This window comes from Solea senegalensis, linkage group LG17 (genome assembly GCF_019176455.1).
Source record: "Solea senegalensis isolate Sse05_10M linkage group LG17, IFAPA_SoseM_1, whole genome shotgun sequence".
Lineage (NCBI taxonomy): Eukaryota > Metazoa > Chordata > Actinopteri > Pleuronectiformes > Soleidae > Solea > Solea senegalensis.
In genome coordinates, this window is record NC_058037.1 from 7534881 (window position 1) to 7554977 (window position 20097).

Below are 20097 nucleotides of genomic sequence, written 5' to 3' on the forward strand. Positions count from 1 at the left end.
TGCTATTGACTGGCTTCCTGCTAACATCTGCTGTGTTTACACTCAGTCTCATTGATAATGCATTACAACCCATTTCATGGCTGATGTGTGGAATAACACATCGACATTTCACTTGTGGTAATTAATCTTGTCATATTAGATCGTCTTTGACATTACGTGTTTGAGATTCAGGCCCATTTGAGGGTGTAACCTACGTTCACTTTGAAACTCCTTGACATACAAATCAATTTTGCTCCCATAAGTGTGGGTAGCGCACATTTTAATGTAGGCAAATTGCACCATTCCAGTTGGAGACAACATTGCAGCTCATAGCAACGGTGCCATCTTTTATCACAAATGCAGGCAACTCATTTGGGTTATTTTGTGCGTGAGTGGTGTCCAAAAGTATACGATCCAAGCGTCACTTTAAAAAAATCGAAACAAATTAAACAAACAAAAAAAAACACTGTTAATTTACTCCAGTTCAGTAACTTCTGCGGCTTGTTCATCAACCAATCAATCGACTGACCAAGCAACAAATTAACAAACCAACATTTGTCATTTGTGTCCCCCCCAATGCTACAATGTCTCTTTCACCCAGGTGACGCGTCTATGTTTACTGCAAAAAATGCCTCTAAAAACCAAGAAATTATAACAACTATTAGGGGCAAATGACTTGTTTCAAGCAAAAGTATCTGCCAGCGCAGCAACAAAATGGCACTTGTTAAGTTTTCTTGAAGCAAGAAGAAAATACATTGAAACAAGTCAAAGTATTTTCACACTTAATAAGTAAGTAAATAAGTTAGAAAATTGGATACACTAAATTCAAGTCAATAACACTAGAACATATTTTCATTTTTTGCAGAGTGTAATGCTTAATTCACACATTAAGTGATGCGTGAACTGAAACTCATTAACTGAGAGTATGGTCAAGAATGGCCCAAGCTGCACTGTGGGTCAGTTGCTTTTGCGTTCCTTCCTCCACTTTCCTTAAAACTGATTGCAAAGTGAAGAAGTATCAGAGTGAGTTGCACCAGAAAAAGTGGCTCACCTGCAAGAACCCCGAAAACAAAAAGCACTAATGGCTCCCTCAGAAAATGCCTGATTTTGAGACCATTTCTAATGACCCGATTGCACTCTTGAGAGAGCTGTTCAATTTATTAATACTTCAGATATCCTTTTAAATTCAGTGTACAATAAAGGGCAAGAACATGTCACGGAGGGAAATTAATTTTTAATCTAGTTAAACAAAATCTGACCATGACTTGCAAACTCAAACAGAATTACTAAAAACTACAACTTTGGTGAAGAGAAATTAAATCCTTCAAAGCACTCACGTGGACTGTTTAGCTAAAATGATTTAACCAACATAACTAACTGAAAAATGACAGAGCTGGAAAACTAGGAGGGCTGAAAACAATACTCCTATGTTCAGTTCTTTCTCAATCCAATCGCCACAGCTTTGGTGGACAAGCTGTGGCTTTGGACAGAAAGTGGGGACATTTTGTGAGGATAGTAAAGCGAGAGAGACAGTGTGATTGGATGTTAGTGGTTGGAAATCACCACCTGACACTTTTAAGCACTTTCATCACTCCATTCTCTAAGTAAGAAATTACCAAGCAAAAAAAAGAGAAAACAGAGATAAAGACAAAAGCATGTGAGAGAAATGGCTGACGTCTCCAGCTGGAGGAGGGAATGCAGGAAGGTGCAGAGGGAGGGTAAAGAAGCATGGAACAGGTAAACAGGTACAGTATGGATGTAAGACGTAGAAGATGAGAGTGAAGAAAAAGGAAGGTGGATGGAGACGGAGAGAGGAAAGGGGAGGAAAAAGCAAAGGCTATAAATGGCTATGGGAAGCAGGTGGATGTAAGGATGAGGGGTAGCTGAGAGACAACAAGCATGTGGAGGGATGACGTCAGGAGTGCGAGGGTGGCAGAGTGAAAGCAACAGACAGACAATTGCAGTGAAGAGGACAGCTGGGGAGGGGAGGGGGGGGTGGAGAGTATAGTATGAGGAGAGGAGAGGATGAGAGAGAGAGAGAGGTATAGATATGGTGCCCCCTGTAGCGTGGCAGGGAGCCGGGCAGCTGCTCCTTGGCTGCACCGCATCTGTGATTATGCGCGTAGCAGCCGAGCTGTCAGGCTCCAGGTCCTGTGACTGTGCCGCCACTGAGCTTTATCTTGAAATCCTGGTGATTAATGAAGCCGGTGCTGCGTTCTGCATGGTGGAGGTGGACGAGGAATGATCAATCTTAATGAGCTATCCACCATCCCTATATTAACTGTGGGGGGATGTAATGTATGGGGCTCCTGGCAGGGCTCCTCTCCTTTAAAATACGATAACGAGGGAGAGGAAGAACGAGGGCAAGCAGCTTTCCTTTCCCCACTTATGACACAGTGGTTCTTCTCTCCTCCCCTCCCTCTCCTTCTTGCCGTCTCTTGAGAGCTGGAGCAGTACTAAAAACAGTTAGACATCTCAATGGAAGCCATCCTTTGCGAAGTTAAAGAGACAGCGTCAGGTTGCTGCTCGGCTACATCTGAACATGCACGCAGCGGTCTCCAGACCATTCCTGCTGTTCTGAAATGAGATGTTTGAGTCAATATCATTAATATGTAGGCCCCATACGTACTCAAGGTTACTCAAAAGCACATCACTGTCATAACGCATGTGTTCATTTAAGAGAATTACCTGCACATACCAAGTCCACAGTGACTGGAATAAATTTCAAACTCATTAATAATTTGCAGCATTCTCTGCTCTTGCGAATCCCATTTCAGTTTCCACTAATACTATCTAGAATTAAGAAATAGTATATGAGAGAGAGAGAGACGGGAAAACACTTTCAAATCCATGCATTTCATGTGTCAATTCAAGCCTGTTTTGGAATCATAATGACTACAGTTCTACTTTGGCTAATCCTAATGTGGACAGCTTCAAGATAGTCACCCTGCACAACACCACACTGACTTTAATTAATTTGCCACGGCTCATTCTGTGTACATTGATTCAAGTCAGCATATGTGAAATTAAAACAAAAAAAACCCCACCACACCACAGCGTCTATTTGTCTTGGTGAAAGGCAGACTTTTGTACAATTTGCAGTAAGGATGAACTCGGGATCCTCTGCACTCCATCAAGTCAGAGAGATAGAGACAGAGAAAGAGGGAGAGAAAGGAAAGGGGAGGGTTTAATTAATGTGCACGCTGTGATGAATGGTCTCAGTGAGGCTATCACAAACTGGTTGTGTTTTTAATAACTGGTTTGAACGGGCTGTCATGCTAGGAACACTTTCTTGCGGTTGAAAAATGAATATTTATGCGCCGTCATAATGAATAACAGAAATAAATAATAAATAACGCTGATAACACAGCAGGCTTTGTGTCTCCATAATAACTGTAGCCGCTTCAATCTATAGAGTAATATTCAGAGGTGAGAGATGTCTCTGCGTGACCTGAAAATAAAATGTCACTATCACATCCGCTGACATCATTAACTAGTAATAAGGTAAAACCATAAAGAGCAGGTGAGGGTGAAATAACCTTTAGTGAGATATGATTAAGTCCGTGGAAAACAGTCACATTATCTCATGCAATTAAACATCACCACCTACACACACAGCCTGGCCTTGTAAATAGTCACTATCGCACTAATTTGGGGATTTATAATTTCCTCACTTAGTGGCAATATTGCAGCAATAATGGCTGTAGAGCCAATACATGTGGACACTAACACCTCAGTGCCAATATGCTCTGGCCAAAAGTAAACAGAAGTGAATACATAATTAAAGTCTTGCTAAGACCCGCGTTTGAATAGGGAAGATGAGGCAGATGAAATGGTTAGAACAGAAGGAAAGCTGAGCCCAGCGCCAGTCTCACCGTAGAAAAGAAGAAGAAAAAACACTGATCTTAACTCAGCGAGGCATCTTAATTGCATTCACAAGCAGCTCCAGAGCAGCTTGGTCCCAAGATGATGGCTGATGTGAGCTGACTGGAAGATGAACTTCCTGGGCATAGCGAGAAGCCTGGGTGCTGCTGGGTGCTGCTGGATGCGTGCGATGGTGAGAGAACATGACTAATGTGTCCCTGCCTTACACTGTAGCGCGCTTCACCCCATGTCTACATATATACATGCAATTGTTTTGGTATGAGTGTGTGTGTGTGTGAGAGAGAGAATGGGACAGTGAGGTGGAAGGAAGCGTTAAAACGACGTTTGACATAAGAGGTACAGGAGCCACAGCACATGCTCTGTGTTGCAGCAGGTGACTTCTAAACAAACATTGAATTTCATCAGCTCTTTATTTATAAAACATTTACTGACCAGCTGCCATCAGCTTCAACCATATTGTCGCTACCAGCAGTCATTTCAATTCTGAGTTGAAACTAAGCTGGGGAAAATAATATCAAAGGCATTTTTTTGAGTGTCTGGCATAAACAACAGTCACGTTTAAAAACAGGCCTGGGTGTGTAAAAATAATAGCTTCCTTTTGATATTAATGTGTTTTCCCAGCCATGAACTGCCTTTAAATGGTGCTCAATCACATTTGCAGTGAGGAAGTCTGTCCCTGCTGAGCTCGGCACTAGCTTCCCCCAGCTGATATCCATCAGGACAGCCATCGATTTTAATGACTTGGTCAATAGACACACAGCAAATCTGCTCTCGGCATCTCCCTCTCTCTGAAGTTCACACTCTCTCTGCATCCCTCTCTTTCTCACCTCCTGTGTCCCTTTGTTTTTTTTTAACAGTAACATTAGTCATCTCGCACGCTCACATTTCTAAACTATGGATGGGGATGTGTCTACAGGGTTTTCCAAATCCCAATTTAATTCCAATAATATCCGTGGTTGCGTGAAACAAAAAAAGACAAATGCAAAAACAAAAAAAGAAATTGCAAGGAGTAGGTGGTGTAAAGGAAATTAACCACTGGCAAGATGGTGTGAAGTTTGATTTGTACACTATGACAGGCCGGCTTTATGAAAAGCCCTGCTGAGGATGATGAAACCAGGTGGGCAGATCACAGCCTGGTGACTGACATGTCTCAGTAGGTGATGAGGGTAAAGCTGCCTTCAAGCTGCTCTGTGTGAATCCTCACTCACACTCCGGCACACAAACATATGGCATTTACACAGACATACACAAACACATACAGTAAACAGCAATGCAGGCAGATATGACAAATCCATACACACACACGCACACACACACACACGGAGGAGCACACAGTCGTTGATGTGCCCGCTGATGCAGCGCGAAGACAAATTGCTCCCTATGAAGGTAAAGCCAAATCAAACATGGAGTGTGATTTCTGTCACTGTAGTGCTTGGCTTTAAGGCTGTGAAGCTGACATCTGACCAAACATCCATGCACTCACACCCGAAACGCTGTGGACACGCAAACACATAGGCATGCACACACAGTCATGTGGCATGTTGTGCAGTTTTAGAAAGGAGGAAGAGCTCTGTCAGCTCCTCCAAGATCCAGGCATTTGCTTTCAAAATAGCCACAAAACCCGCTGCACATCACCGGTTATTGGCATTGTGTCGGCAGGCTCACTTTTGTTCACTCAGCAATTCAAGCAGCGTTGGTATTTAAAATGATTGCGAAAAATATCTGTAATACCTGCAGATGTGAAATACTACTTTAACCACTATAAGAACACACGACTCGTGACTTACAGTCTCTGTGTCCAAATGGAACACCACTGCCGCTGGATTTCATTTTCATCATCTCTTAGATTCATTTCAGGGTGATAATTCATCGGATACCAAGTGTCTTACACGTCAAAGAGTGTGATTTAGGGCCCATTTATTCCATTTTCTTGGTTTTACCGGTGAGGTCCATCCAATCTGAGTGTATTTTTACTTCATACTTTGATGCCAGATGTGAATGTAATGCTCAGGGATCAGATTTGCCAACCCTCTTATCCAAAGCTCAGCCATTAGAGGACTGCAGAAACACTGACCTCTAACCTGCAGATGCTTTTCTCTTCTCACGTCCCGCTTCTCTTCTTTTATTTTTGTCTGAGCAGAAAATGTCAGGTACAAGATAATTGTAACAGAAGTAAACAAAATGCAGGTCGCAGGAGTTCACCCTCCATATTCCACCACTATGCCAGTACAGCAGGAACAACAGACACCCTTGCCACATAGATCTGCAGTGTTAATTGATTTGAAACCGAATGTATAAGACCTGCGGGAGGATGGGATTAGTGTCTTCTCTGAGTGGGTGAGAAGACGGCAGAAACGGAAGGACACCGACGGGAAGAACCAGACAGAACAACAGCAGTGAGTGTTCTAGTCTGCAGACAGAGACGTCAAGGCTGCATATTTCCTAGTGCTTATCATGTTACCTATTTTCCTCTGTCCTTGTGATATTGCCCCAACGGGATACTTATTAATATCTATTCACTGCCACATAGGATGACAAAACAGCTGGAATGGTTAAGAAGATGTGAGATTCAAGTGCCTCTGTTTGACCTTCATAGAAGGTTACATGAGATTGTAAGCGTGTACTACTGCATGTCTTCGATTTGACACGGGGATGTTATCCCTTCTGCTTTCCCCCGTACAGCAATAACGATACAAACCAAATATATCAACTTATACAAATCCCATCAACAGTGTTCCCAGTTTCACAATCGTGTTTGTTTTTTTCCCTTTTCTGTAAAATAGATCTTTATAAATACTCTCATTCCCATTAAACTCTAGCTTCTTTAGCCAGTAAGAAGAAGGTCAATATGTTTTGACGTGTACATGGTTAATGGATCACGACAGTCTATTCAACCTCTCATTCAACAAACTGGACCAACCAACAAGCTCATCTAATTATCCATTTCCAATTCTACCTGCAGTCTCATTTCAATATATTGCCGGCAGGCCCCCAAAATAATTGCTTTTTTGCAATCTACAAGTTCATTTGCACACATTTTATTGATCAAAATGAGTCAGGAAAAAGAAAACAATCTAAACCTAAATTAAAAGCTTCATTAAATGTGAAAATTGGTCGGGGATTGCGAGCATCTGTTTCTAGAGCCCTGCGTCATAAACTCCAAGGTTAAACCAAACACCAATTTACGGCTCACAGACTCAGGCATGGAGCTGGAGCAATGAAGCACCTTCACAAAAACAGTGCAAGTCAACATGACTTCAAACAATTTTGAGAGAGATGTGAGGGCAGGGACTGAAAGCTCTTCCTGCCTCACATTTAGTAGGCCCTGTGAGCCTTGCAACTATGAGCGGTGAAAAGATAAACCTGACACACTTTCAACCAATTTCCGAGCACAGCAGTACCTTGAAACCAGAACCATTTATCTTCTCCAATACATCAACAGCACGTTGTACTGTATCACAGGTTTTTAGAAGCCCACAGAGCACATATTCACACTTTTTAAAATAAACATCATATCGTTCTTTCTTCAGAACTTTTTAAGGCCTAAAACAAACAAAAAAATGCAACACCATTTTCATAACTGACAAATTGGTACAGGTAAAACAGACCATATTACCTTTCCTACATTGAGGCTTCCCAGTAAGAATAACAACAATGTTTATGACACTAATTTATCCATCAAACTGAAACACCTGCTTCAGTGGCTGATTAATACAGATTACTGTTTGTGTAGCACATTAACTTTATGCTGATACATGCTGAGTTAGATGCAGGTCAGCTAAAGGTTCTACGGTGAACAACATGCAGAAAACCAGGTCATTCCTGAGGCTTCACAGAGCGTTTCTTGCCATTGCATCTGCTCCTGAGCAACCCATGTAATGCTGCCCACAACACAAGAAATAAGGTTATAATTAACACACACTCCTCACTTCCTTTTCACATAAATCAGCGGTGTGTGTCGGAGAAAAAGTGCTGAACACCGGCGTTGGGGCCCGAAGACTATGCATTCGCAGTAGGCAAGTCATGCCCTGTATGTACGACCAAACTATCAATGGTAGTGATCGCCTTGACTGGCACGATTTTTTACCATGCAAGTATTGTGCTTGTGCTTCTTTTACATTGCAGTCCTCGATTCAGAAACTGGACAAACATTCCCTCTTGTTGTTTAAAACTCAGGTCACTCTCCACAAGGTGTACTGCAGCTAACTGACAAGTGAGTATATATAATACCAGACAGGTTTTTGACTTCCAAAGTGCATCTGCAAAGATGGCCAGTAATGTGGGATACAAAACACCAGTTATCTAATATGAGAATTGAACAAATACAATAATAATAATCAATGTTGCCTATTATATCTCATATTATATTAGATTTGACATCATAATTAATGCTTCCAACTCACAGTTCCATACAGTTTAAGACATATTTTAGACCTTAAATAGTATATATATATATATAAACAACATTGCATCAGGATCTCTGCGTCTTGAGCTGCAACTCTGTTCTCTCTGACCTTGCAAGTTGTATGTTAACAACCCCTTGCTTTAGTGTTTGTGGCCTTGTTTATGACTGTTGGCATCAAAAGTGCTCTGGTACACCGGCAGAGGGCAGAGGCCTGTGTGTTTCATCCCAGTGGGGCCTCACATAGGGGGAGGTCACAAGGAATAGAAAGCTAAGATTACATTGATTTAATGCCTGAGACCTCCCCAGCTTGGATTTACCTTTGAGCTTAGACTGTCAGCTGAACAGATCTGCTTTGATTTAGCCTTGGAAAGTTGGTCATGACAGGTTCCATATCTGAAGGAGAGTGATTTTTGAAAAAAACCTTAAAGCCTCATGTGTTGTGTTGCTTCAGCTGAGCCTGTCTGTGCTTACCTTTTGGATGTCCAGGGTCAGTGAACTTGTACTTCCCCATCCCGACTGTCCGCAGCATTTGCAGCCCATTAGGACCATCCTGATTGTCTGCAGCTGTGGGTTGAGCCTGCACTACTGCGGCTGCCTGTCCATTGGTCAGAGGCAGCGAGGGGTGCTGGATAAGGCCGGGGTGAGAGGTTAGGTGGCCATTGCCCATTACACTGTGAGGGTTTGGGTGAAGCACCTGGTTGGCCTGGGCAGTGAGGGCGGTTGGTGCAACAGTGGGCTGAGCTGAGGGATACGGAGTTTGGCTGTGCATGCTCAACACCATGGAGGGTGGCTGCTGTGTCGTTTGTGTGGTCAGCTGGAAGTGGGCGGTCATAAGCGGGTGATGTGGGAGCACTGGAGTCTGAATGGACGGGGTTACACCTATGATGGGTGACTGCGCTGTCACACTGTGGTTGAAGGAAGGTGGCTGAGGGAGGGCGTAGGTGTGGGGCAGGAGGCTCGGCTGGCTCACAGCTGCTACTGGTGCAGCCCAGGTCCCAGGACCTGATGACAAACACAGGAACCAAAAGGGAATTCATCAACTCAATGCTCAGCTTTAGTGATGAATGTGATTCCATAGTAGGGCTGAACAATTAATCATTTTCGAAATGCAAATGCTGTTTGAAAGAATGCAATTAGCAAACCACAAAGGCTGCAATCTAATTTTTCTAATTCTGACAGTTTTATATTCAATTCATTTTTTTTTTGAACGTATGTCATACATGTTAGAAACAGTTCACATCTCTCATACGTTCTTGGGCTTGCAATAGAATATACAGTAATTCATGGATAGAGAATATTAAAGTGAACTTTGACTAAAAAATGTGCAAACATATACATGTAATTGTAATATCTGTCACAAAAATCAAAATTAAATATTTTCCCCCAAATTGTTCGGCCCTATTCCACAGTAAATCAGTAAGCCAAAGACAAAGCAGAAAACAAGGGCAGAGTTATGATTTGAAGTCTGGTTTTAGATGATTACACAGAGAAAGAAAACAGCAGACATACTCCAGCTTAAGTCTGTTCCACTCCACAACACAACTGTCACTGTGCTGCTCCACTTCAGTCAAAGTTTGTTTTTGACTTGGGACTTAATATGATACACAAAACGTTTGAAGCGATGCACAGATCTGCCCCCAATATCAACATCATAATAACATCGGAAGATTTATTTTTCCACTCGATGAACAAATGCTTTTTCTGAAAGCGTACGCGCTCAGTGCGGCAGAATTATCTGCGTAGGAGACCGTGTTTACCCAGCCAATCATTTCCCTATCCTGAGGCATACGATGCTGAGAGTGTGCTGAGAGGATGTGGTCATATTGGACCTGAAAACTACGAAACGCCTAAGTCATAGCATGCAAAAAGCTTCAGAAAGAAGAAAAAAACCAAGCTCACATTAATCTTAATGCTCTGTTTCTACTATTGTGTGAGCAGAGAAGGATACATGGAGGCAGAGATGAGGAGAAAGACAGAGAGAAGGATGGACACAGAAGTATTCAAGGAGAGGCCGACTCAGTTCATGATTCACATGATGCCGTTGAGCTAATTGGCGCCAAGACCATTTCACTTCCTCTCTTTTGTATCTTTATCTTAATAAAAGGACTTGAATCAAATGGATTTGAACGGGTGCTTCCTGGAAAGGGAAATCATGGTACACAGTATTTTGATGGTTGTTTAAAAGCTCCCTATTTATTTTTATTCTTCGAAATGTGCGTAAGTCTAAAACATGGAATCAAACATTTTTTTTTTTTGTGAAAGGAAACTAAAGTTGAAACCAAACTTTCTCCAACAGACACACACACAAAAGTCAAGTTTCCGTTGAAAGAAATAGTTGATTAATTCTGGCACAGTTGGCAGCGAACTTTCTGGCAACACAGCTCAGTGAAGTGTGGAAAGGAGCTGGCTTCGTCGCAAACGCCAGTCACAGTTCGGAATAGCACACACACGCAAATCAATATGCAACACTATGCTCGGATTTGAGTGTCATATGCGACAGCGTGCCGGGACGGTGACATCTCACTCTCCTTGCGCTTCCATTCAAGCTGTGGTGTGTCTGTGTGCGCGTGGGTGGGCGGGTGGGAGCAGCGGTCACGGGACGGCTGAGCAGAGAGCGAGGCCCTCGTTCACTTACACACAATAATAATGTCTCCGGAACGTCATGGCCAATTCAACTAGACCCTCAATGCACAGCAGGAGGCTGTGGCCGCACAGCGGGGGGGGTGCACGGTGACGGGAGGCAAAAACAGAGCTCAGTACTTTCACCTCACAGCGGCACACTTACTATGTAAAGGCACGTCAAAAGGTTTGTCTCCCTCTTGACTTTGTGAGACGTGTGAATTATAATTCAGAGGTGAGCCGATCAGGCAGTGGCAGAGTTGAAAACATGTCTTCAGCATGATGCTGTGCAGCCACTGAGTAGCAGCTGTCTACAATCTGGATTTGCTGAGCGAGTAGTTCCACTGGAGCGTGCTCTGTGCCCGCATTATTCTTAAATGAGACACATTTGTGATGAGCAGGCGGCAAAGGCCAGCATAGCGATGGAGGTAAATGAACTGCTCTAGGGCAGACTCATTCTGGATGAGTTCATTACAATGCGAGGGGAAAAAAAAACTAAAAAAAAAAACTTAACATTGATTTAACTCCTTAATGCTGGGCTTGCACACTGCGCTGGGGTGCCATGATTGCTCTGTACATGTTTCAAATTGGCACGAACAGAATAAGGTCGGCATCTAAATTAGACCTGGTGGAGATCATTTGGAGGACTTTCGGAGTTTCACTTCATGGGTTCAATTTAGCCTAAATCAGCTTCAATTGGTGATACGATAACATTAAGGACAATAGAACGAGTGCAGCGTGATCGCGGCGGAAGAGTGGAAGAGCTTCAGCATAGATTCATGGATTCTTTTCAAACGTCTCGATAACAAACCGACATTTCAATAATTCCGTGTACAATTAGACCGGTTTATGTAAAAATGGTGTTTGTGGATGTACATTATGCATGACTGTGCATGTAAAGTATGCATGTTGTGAGGGCAATAATGTGTGTTATGTAGGGCAAGGCGGCCACGATGCCTCATTAGCATCGCATGCTACAGCAGCTGGCCAGTGCCGTTTCGGGTGTAACACATACATGTGTGGTCCGTGTACGTGGATATGTGTGTGTGCAATAAAACTCAAATCACTGTAAGCTCACATTATGCGGAACCAGTAGCTGTTTCTGTCACTATCTCTGCTGTGCTTGTGTGTGTGTGTGTGTAACTGCAGTGTGTGTGATTCATCACCGGTGGGCTCGCTGTCTCGATGTTGCTTGGCAGGGGGTTCATCTGTATCCCACGGTGTGAGCTGGTTGATGGGCGTTTGTCCCCACCTCACCCCCGGAGCCAGCAGCAGTCCTGGGGTCTGGCTATCTCCAGGTGACAGACCAGAGACCTGCACAGCAGCAACAGAAACAACATCACTAATTAGAGCATAATATAAGGAAAGGAAAAACAGCCACAAAGGACTTAACACGTTTAAAACCCCTGATATTTAAATTTGTGAAACTGTAAATCACTTAAAATTGAATGGCATTGAAAAATGATGGTTGAAGTTTAAGTGAAATAGCTCACTTATAAGTTTGGATGAAAAAATACAAACAAATCACAGTTATCTCCAGTGTTCTTTAGGGTATTGAAGTATAGTATAGCATTTAATGGCAGTGAAACAGGCCTAATTGCAGCTTAATGAAAACAAGGAAGGGAATGTTTTTCCTTTAAAGCAGAGCCAGTATTTGATTTTTAGGAAGAAACACTTGAATGCACATAAATTCACATCCTTCCCTCTGATATGTTGTGTTAGCATATGAATTAAACATTGTGTTCAGTCAAGTTAGATAAACAATTCCCATCAAAATACAACAAATAGAAAAGAAAGAAAGAAAGAAAGACATCCTTTTACAGGGGGATAAAATAAAGAGTTATTTTTAGAAAGAAGATGAAAAAATGACGGCATGTGGATAGAGGTGCAGGGCTACATTCAATTCAGCTTTACCAAGCCAAAAATAAGAGTTCTCTAAGCCTTTCAAAGCAGCAGTATCTCTAATATTTGGCCTTGGTAGGGGAGACAGAAATGTTATCGGGCAACCCAGACTGATGAAAACACAGGGTTAATCACCACTGGACCCCTCAGCAATATTTGCTCTCACTATCAGTGCGGAAGCCTGGTCTAACAACGAGGCAGAGAGAGAGAGCAGAGCCAAGGCTGAGTCCCCTACTCAGCCCTGCCAGCCTCCTGAGTTAATAGAAAAGACCTGGTCACCAGGCCACTCCTGCGTCCTGCTGCCTGATCCCTGCATCCTTCAATTCCATTATCCTCCCTGACCCGGCATCCACTTCATCAAGCATGCCATCATGCATTCCAACAACTGTGCCACCTAAGCTGTGTGAGCCGACGGCAACAACAACAACAACAACAACAACAACAATGCAATCCGAACAATTGAAATTGCAATGAATTCATGCACAGCTTTACATATCGAATGAAGGCCAATTGTGGGTAAATCTTGATGCCCGTTCTAATTGCTGATGGATTCATCCCAGCTTTACAGGACCTTCAACACTTTCTTCGTTCACATTAACAGGCCGGTGTGACTCAAATCCTATTTTTCGAGTTTGAGTTGACTCAGATTTGATTTTGTCAGGGCTGTGTGGACAAAGAAATCAATCACTGCATTGTAAAAATCAGATCTGTGTCACTTCAGTATGTGGTCCTAGATGAGATATACATCTGATATGTGGCTGTGAAACATGCCTCCACTCGTGCACTGAGGTTTGTTATCTTCGACCTGCGGCAAATCAAACAGAAGTTCAGGAGAGTGACGTCTTCTAGAGCTAAATCACAGATTGGTGCAAAAGCGTGATCAAATCCAAATTTCCCATACGGGGATCAACAAAGGTAAATTTGATCTTACATATCTCATGCTTCAATACCGAGTCGTCTCATATCTATTTCTGTTGTTGTTGATAACACATGCGAAAGGGTATCAGAGGGCACATTCAGACACAACCATCTAATCTAATCTGTTATGAATCCAAAAAAGAAAAACTTTACAATAGCAGACAAGTTTACTAAATGTCACTTTCTTGATAAATCCATAGTAAAAGTTGTCTGGCAGTTTGTGCTGCAGGAAGAAGAAATAAAAAAAACATCTCAAGGCAAAGTAGAAAACAGGGTGATGGAGTGAAGAAGCAACACTGGGTTTAGAGGGAGACAGGCTGTCAGGTCTTTCTGTCCAGCTCAACCTGTTGACTTCAGACAAGAGAAAAATGCAATGGTTTACTCAGAGAATGCCCTAAGCGCTCAATTCCACCTGAGAGCCCAGGAGATTTAGTGAGGGAGAATTCACAGAATTTTCAAGGTGAGGAGTTGCATTCTATCGCCCACTATTTGTTTTAATGAGCATTTTTCCTTCTCCACTGTGTGCTTTGGTGAAGTCCTCTCCAGCCCTACCTTCTCGTTTATGCAGTCTCCTCATTAACTGACAGCATTAACTCTCATGCTCTCCTTTACCTCTTCACGTCTGCCTCATAAGAGCTTCTCATTAATACGCCAACCCATTTACCAAAAATGGGAAAAAAAATAAATCTACTCTGCTGAATAGGAATGTGTCAGTTTTCATACACAAGGAGAGTCAAAAGAAGAAGAGAAAAGGTTCTTAGACGGCGCCATCACATTGACAGCAAATCAGCTAAGCTCAGAAACAATCCTGACTTAGAAATGATCAAGGTTAGATAAAAAAAATATATATATATACACACACAGACACATACACACCGGAAAGTCAGGGGGCTGTGCACACACAGCAGGTAAAAATGCATGTGCACACGCAGAAGGCAGGAGATATCAGACAGGATGTTTATTAAGATGGCAGACTTGCTGCAGGCAGGCAGGCAGGCAGGAAGGTACTGTAGGTTCTGGGACAGCGCCTGCCATTTTCTCTCTATTTTATTTGCTCTCCCTATTTTCCAGTCCCCTCCTCCCCAGCCGCCCATTATCACCGGGCAGCAGATGGTTTCCTCTGACTCGACAAAAACCATGCTGGAGAATAGGACAGGAGCCAAATAGATAACTTTTGAGTCGTGCCAAGCCATTTTGTGTATGTCGTCAAGCTGGCATGAGGAGAGGGTGGTGGTGGTTGTACAGTAGGCAACTTCCGTACATATGGACCGTCAAGTGTGGAATGTGGTGCCTACACATAGACACGTGCAAATGTGCAATCATGAACACGCCTAGCTGAATGGATATGATTATTGCTGTGTACACATTTGTCCATTCAGGTGACTAAGATCCCAACTGTGGATGTGAGAGATGTTCTCAACCAGGTAGGAACGAGCGATATGGACAAAAAGCTGAAAATCTGAGTGTAAACATTTAAATCACAATAAAAGGACCGCTAAGATAAAGTTTTTCTCCTGAAGTAGTTGTGTCTAAGTGTGTTTGCACAGTGCACATGGATAGTGAAACTCTTTTATTGACATTAAAGACAATCACACTGCTGTGAAAAGATTTTCAGTCTATAACTGGATAAGCAAAATAAAAAACAGGAAATCCACCCACAGATGTAAAAGAAAACATGTTGGCCTTTTTACAATGAGAAAATATCATCTTCATATATTTAGTTGGTTAAGAGGAGATAATAAAAACATTTTCTTCAATTAACTATGAGCACGGAAATATCTACGAGCGGTGTCGCTTCAAATTCAGCAGGAAGTGCCGTTCTATTCACTGTGGAAAATAAAAACGGATTCTCCTCCTCCTATACAATCCCACATGTAGATGCACACGAGCGCTCAAATGCACACACAGCAAAGATATTGCTGAGACTCATTCTCTCTCCTCAAACCTCTGGATGTTACAGATAATGTCAGAATCAGTGTATTAAGAAGAGGAGGATAAGATCAAGATGCAACAAAATCTCTCTCTCTGTATGTACGTGTATACAGTATATATATACATATATCTATCTATCTATCTATGTCTATATATATAGATATATATGTATACATACACACATGTACACATATATAGTAGTCTTCCTCGGCCGAGGCAGCAGTCTGAACCTGGCTTGTGAATCAGCTATTTTCTCGGACATGCCGAGCACCAACTGTCACTATGTAGACTCTGCCGTCCTTCAATACCAAGCAGCGTTATTGTGCCTACCACCATGTCATGCCACTGGCCGCCATCTGCTGTGGGTACATGTAGGAGGGGCCTCATGGCGATATCAAAGGTCGTGGGCTTTGGTAGTTTTCGAGTCATCCGCAGAATAAACAGAAAGTATTTGCACATGGCTTTGTGTTTGCCTTCGCATTTTGTTCCAGCCAGCCCTTCAAGAGTTCAATCCTAAAATAACACACGGTAGGAAAACTACCAGAAAACTACCACCATGAACATTCTGCACAGGCTCAGCTCTCCGCACCTACAGTGCTTCTGACACGAGCTAATATACCTAAACCTGAACATATATGCTCCCCTCTGGTTAAGAGATGGCTTTGCTTTCCCCAGAGAAATTACTTTATTGCGCGAGTCGAGAAGAAATAGAAAGAAGGGAGGCAAAAATACGGAGAGGGAGAGATGAGCATGTCTATAACACCCAGGTCCCATTGCGGTAAACAATGTTACAGCACACACTGATCAAATCAACTAACTGCCGTGAGATTTAATAACAGGACTGAGTGAAGAAGAAGGTGCTGGAGTAAGAGAAAAGCAATGTTTTGAGAGAGCGGGAATACAAAAAAAAAGGTGGGAAAGAGAGGAGGTTTGAGGGAGAGCAGGGATGTTAAATAGTGAACGGTGCTCTCACTCACACACACACACAACGCAGGTCACTAACAATAGAAGGGCTAATCTTGTGAAATGTCATTAGTATGACTACCTGACACAATGTCAGTGCAGGCCAGTGCTATGATTATGTTCTACCTTTTCTGGTCCGGTGTTCTGACGGCAAAGCTCTTTAAACACATGAGGAAAATAGCAGACTACAGATGAGGAGAAGCTTTGGTGTTGTGTCATATCCCTCAGCCTGATATGGTAATCAGAAAAATCTGTTAATGTGCAGTTGTTTTCCCTGATAATTTTATCCACTCATTTATTCTGGACCAAGAGCTTTCCTGGTGATGTGTTTGGAGATGCCATTATGGTTTCATTTAAATGCATCCCAGGAAATACCCCACACACACACACACACACACACCGTCTGCAGGCTATCTCTGGGGAGATACATGTACACAAATTTAATCATAATCAAAATTTCAATAACAGAAGTCCCTGCCATGCCATGCCATGCTATAGGGCGTGCACATGTACAATAATATCTCACTGCAATTGCACACCATGAACAAATAATAATAAAAAAAAAGTATGTGCAGGCAAGGAAATGAAATGCAACTCAGACAGAATGGCTTTTTCTTCCCTTTGGCCAGGCATGGGCAGATACAGTGAATTTGGCTGAAATGTGGAGGGTGATGGAAATAATGGCTTTCCTCGGTGAAAAGTAACAGAAAGAATGTCAGGGACGGAAGGAGAGAAATATTGAGAGGCAACGTATGACACAGCCATCCATCACATATCCTTGTATCATTGTCTCTGACAGATCATTTTCAGCTTTTCCAAAACAGAAAAAAAATCCTGTTTCCTCCTCTTGCTTCGTCCAAAAGCACCAACCAAGTGTGGTCTGTAGCTGTCCAGGATCGTCAGGGCGTACACAAAAGCGCACAACTCATTTTCTTTCGGACATTATTCACTTACTGCATAGAGGTATCTCCTTTCCATGCCAACTCGCTGACACCTAAATGTGAAGTGGATTTGTTCTGGACTTCCATCATAATGGTGCTGAACGCCGGGGCCGAAACACGGAGCCGCTGTGTCTAATCTTTTAGAACGGAACATAGCGGAGCATCTCACGAGTAAACAAAGAGACTACGCTGCCATTTTTGGCAGCCATCTTAAAATGGTGCAGTGTACCGAAGCGTCGAAAAGTGCAGTCGGAGGAAGGTGCGTGTTCAGTGTGATGACTGCGCAGAGGAGAGACGGAGAGGAACTCCAAGTAATATTTAACATTTTTTAAATTAGAAACGAGATCTCCAAGATTCAAAACATGAAAAAAGAGGATTTATCTAATCTAATTTGAAACGACGTCATTAAACAATGACGTCGTTGTCTGAGGGCTGAGTGATATGGACAAAGAAAATCATACCGGTTTATATCATACCGTGCCCCACATTCAAGCAAGATGCTTTTACTTTACTTTTACTGACTTTCACGGTTAACCTAGCCACGCTTGTTAATTGCGCCTTTGATCGCCAGCTGAATGACTTTTAATGAGTCTGTAGATGTGTCTGTTGTCGGTGTGTGTGTGTGTGTGTGTGTGAGAGAGAGTGAGTGAGTGACGGGGAGAGAAAAAGAGTGGAGCTGAGAGATTCAAAGCTCCACCACTCGCTTTAGCATCAAATGAGATTTTAGCAATCAGTCGTGTGTTTATGTTAATATTGTGGTTGTGGCGACTGATTATAAATTAAAGATGATTGTTTAGTGTAAAAATAATTAATCCTGGCGACGCCACTTCCACTCGGGGCTGTCAGAGTGCGGCTCTGCTCTCGTCTCGTCTGAAGAGATGCAAACATAAGCACGGCTTTACAGTGATTCCATTCCAAGACAGGGAATTGTTGTGAATCCAGCTTTACACTGACGGTATTGTGTAATTCTATACCACATAAGAAAATACACTGGTATGATTTAGAAATTCATTTACATACTGTAAAATAATGTATCCCTGCTGAATGTCTTTAAAAATTCTTATTGACTACAACAAGGAAAAGAAAATTCCATAACTCGCTCTGATTGAAAAAAAACAACCCAATTTGTTATTAATACTCGGATTATGTTTTATATTTTTTGCACAACCATTTTTCTTAAAGACACATAGTGTAGAAATCATCATCTGCTTTCAAAGCAAGTCTCAGCCATCACTGTAGACTGACCTGGCAGTTTGTGCACTGACAATTAAAAATCCAAACAAATCCCAAATCCTTCCAGACACCAACGCTTATCACTGACCCCCAGCAACACAATAGACAAACACAATAAAAGCCCAGAACACAAGTGCCTGGCGGGTATATGCGCTATTGATACAGGAAGGGCTGCGGATACAGACTCCATAATTTCAAGCCCCAGGCCAAACAAGTGAAGGGGAACAGACTTCACATTCACTGAAATTCTCGCTAAGACACTGCGAAGGCACGGCAATCTCCTGCCTCAGCGTACACGTTCTATGGAGAGCAAGCGTGACTGCAGGGGTGAGGCCGACAAGCTTCAGTGGAAAAGAAGGACTGGGAACCACGCCTAATATCCCACGAGGCTGCAGGGCTTGCCCTCGAAACAGTACCTCAGCGCCCTTCTTTCCGTGTATTTTCCCTCTTCTTGCAGATAGTGCAAGTGAACTGAGACAGCATGACGTTTTCTTACAAAGGGCGACTATTGCTTCGACATGTGAGCCGCGGAGGTTTCATCATGTCATGGTAACACCTCCCAGTAGAGCGCGTCAGGGACCACATTGCCCCAAACCGGCACTGGCCGGGACCGTAGGAGTCATAGTTCTCCAAGCAGGTCATGAACCTGCCTGATATGGGGTGAGTGTTTGGGGAACAAAATATCTTCAGCCTGTCACAGCATCAGCTTCAGAGACGCACAGACAACTGTGTGGCTCTTGTCTGTGGCTGACATTGAGGTAAAAGGATTTTTGTAAATGGTCTATATTTATATAGCTCTTTTCTAGTACAGTTTTTGCCATTCGCCCATTGTGTGAGGGAGCCTCGAATACATGTGTGACAAAATAAATGAACATTAACTGGGCAAACAGCCATTCAGCACTTAAGGATAAAATGAATTACTATTGATATTGCAATAAGAAAAACAATACTTTGCCAAGAGTGCAGCACGGGGAGTTTTGGCAAATGCATTTTTATAATACATGCATTCTGAGAGTCAAATAATAGAATGCTTTGGCAGATAGCTCCAAAAATCTGATCACCATATATAATGGGGCTGGGAATGAGAGGAAAGAACGCTGTGGAAGTGGAAGGCTACCTGCAATGCTCCACACTGGTTGAACTTTGCATTAGAAAACCTCTAACAAAAGAATACCATTATCCTTCATGTGAATGCACAGCATTGCCTTGACAGAGGAAGGCTTTCTGAATGTTGAGGTCATACTGGAATGGTCATTAGGTTAACATCACAGAATATAAGGTAAATATGAAAAGACTTTGCATTGTCAAGTTGCTATTTTA

At 42.6% G+C, this 20097-nt stretch overlaps 1 protein-coding gene across 3 annotated transcripts in view; it reads right to left on the minus strand.

Annotated features, from left to right (window-relative positions):
* The window catches only part of LOC122783631 (kelch-like protein 29), a 165830-nt gene that overhangs the window by 52201 nt on the left and 93532 nt on the right, over positions 1 to 20097 (minus strand). For all 3 annotated transcript variants that reach the window (XM_044048388.1, XM_044048386.1, XM_044048387.1), the window contains 2 exons: positions 12055 to 12202; positions 8741 to 9271 (listed from right to left, as the gene is read on the minus strand). In XM_044048388.1, coding sequence (XP_043904323.1) covers positions 8741 to 9271; positions 12055 to 12202 — 679 coding nt within the window. The remainder of the gene's footprint in view (positions 1 to 8740; positions 9272 to 12054; positions 12203 to 20097) is intronic.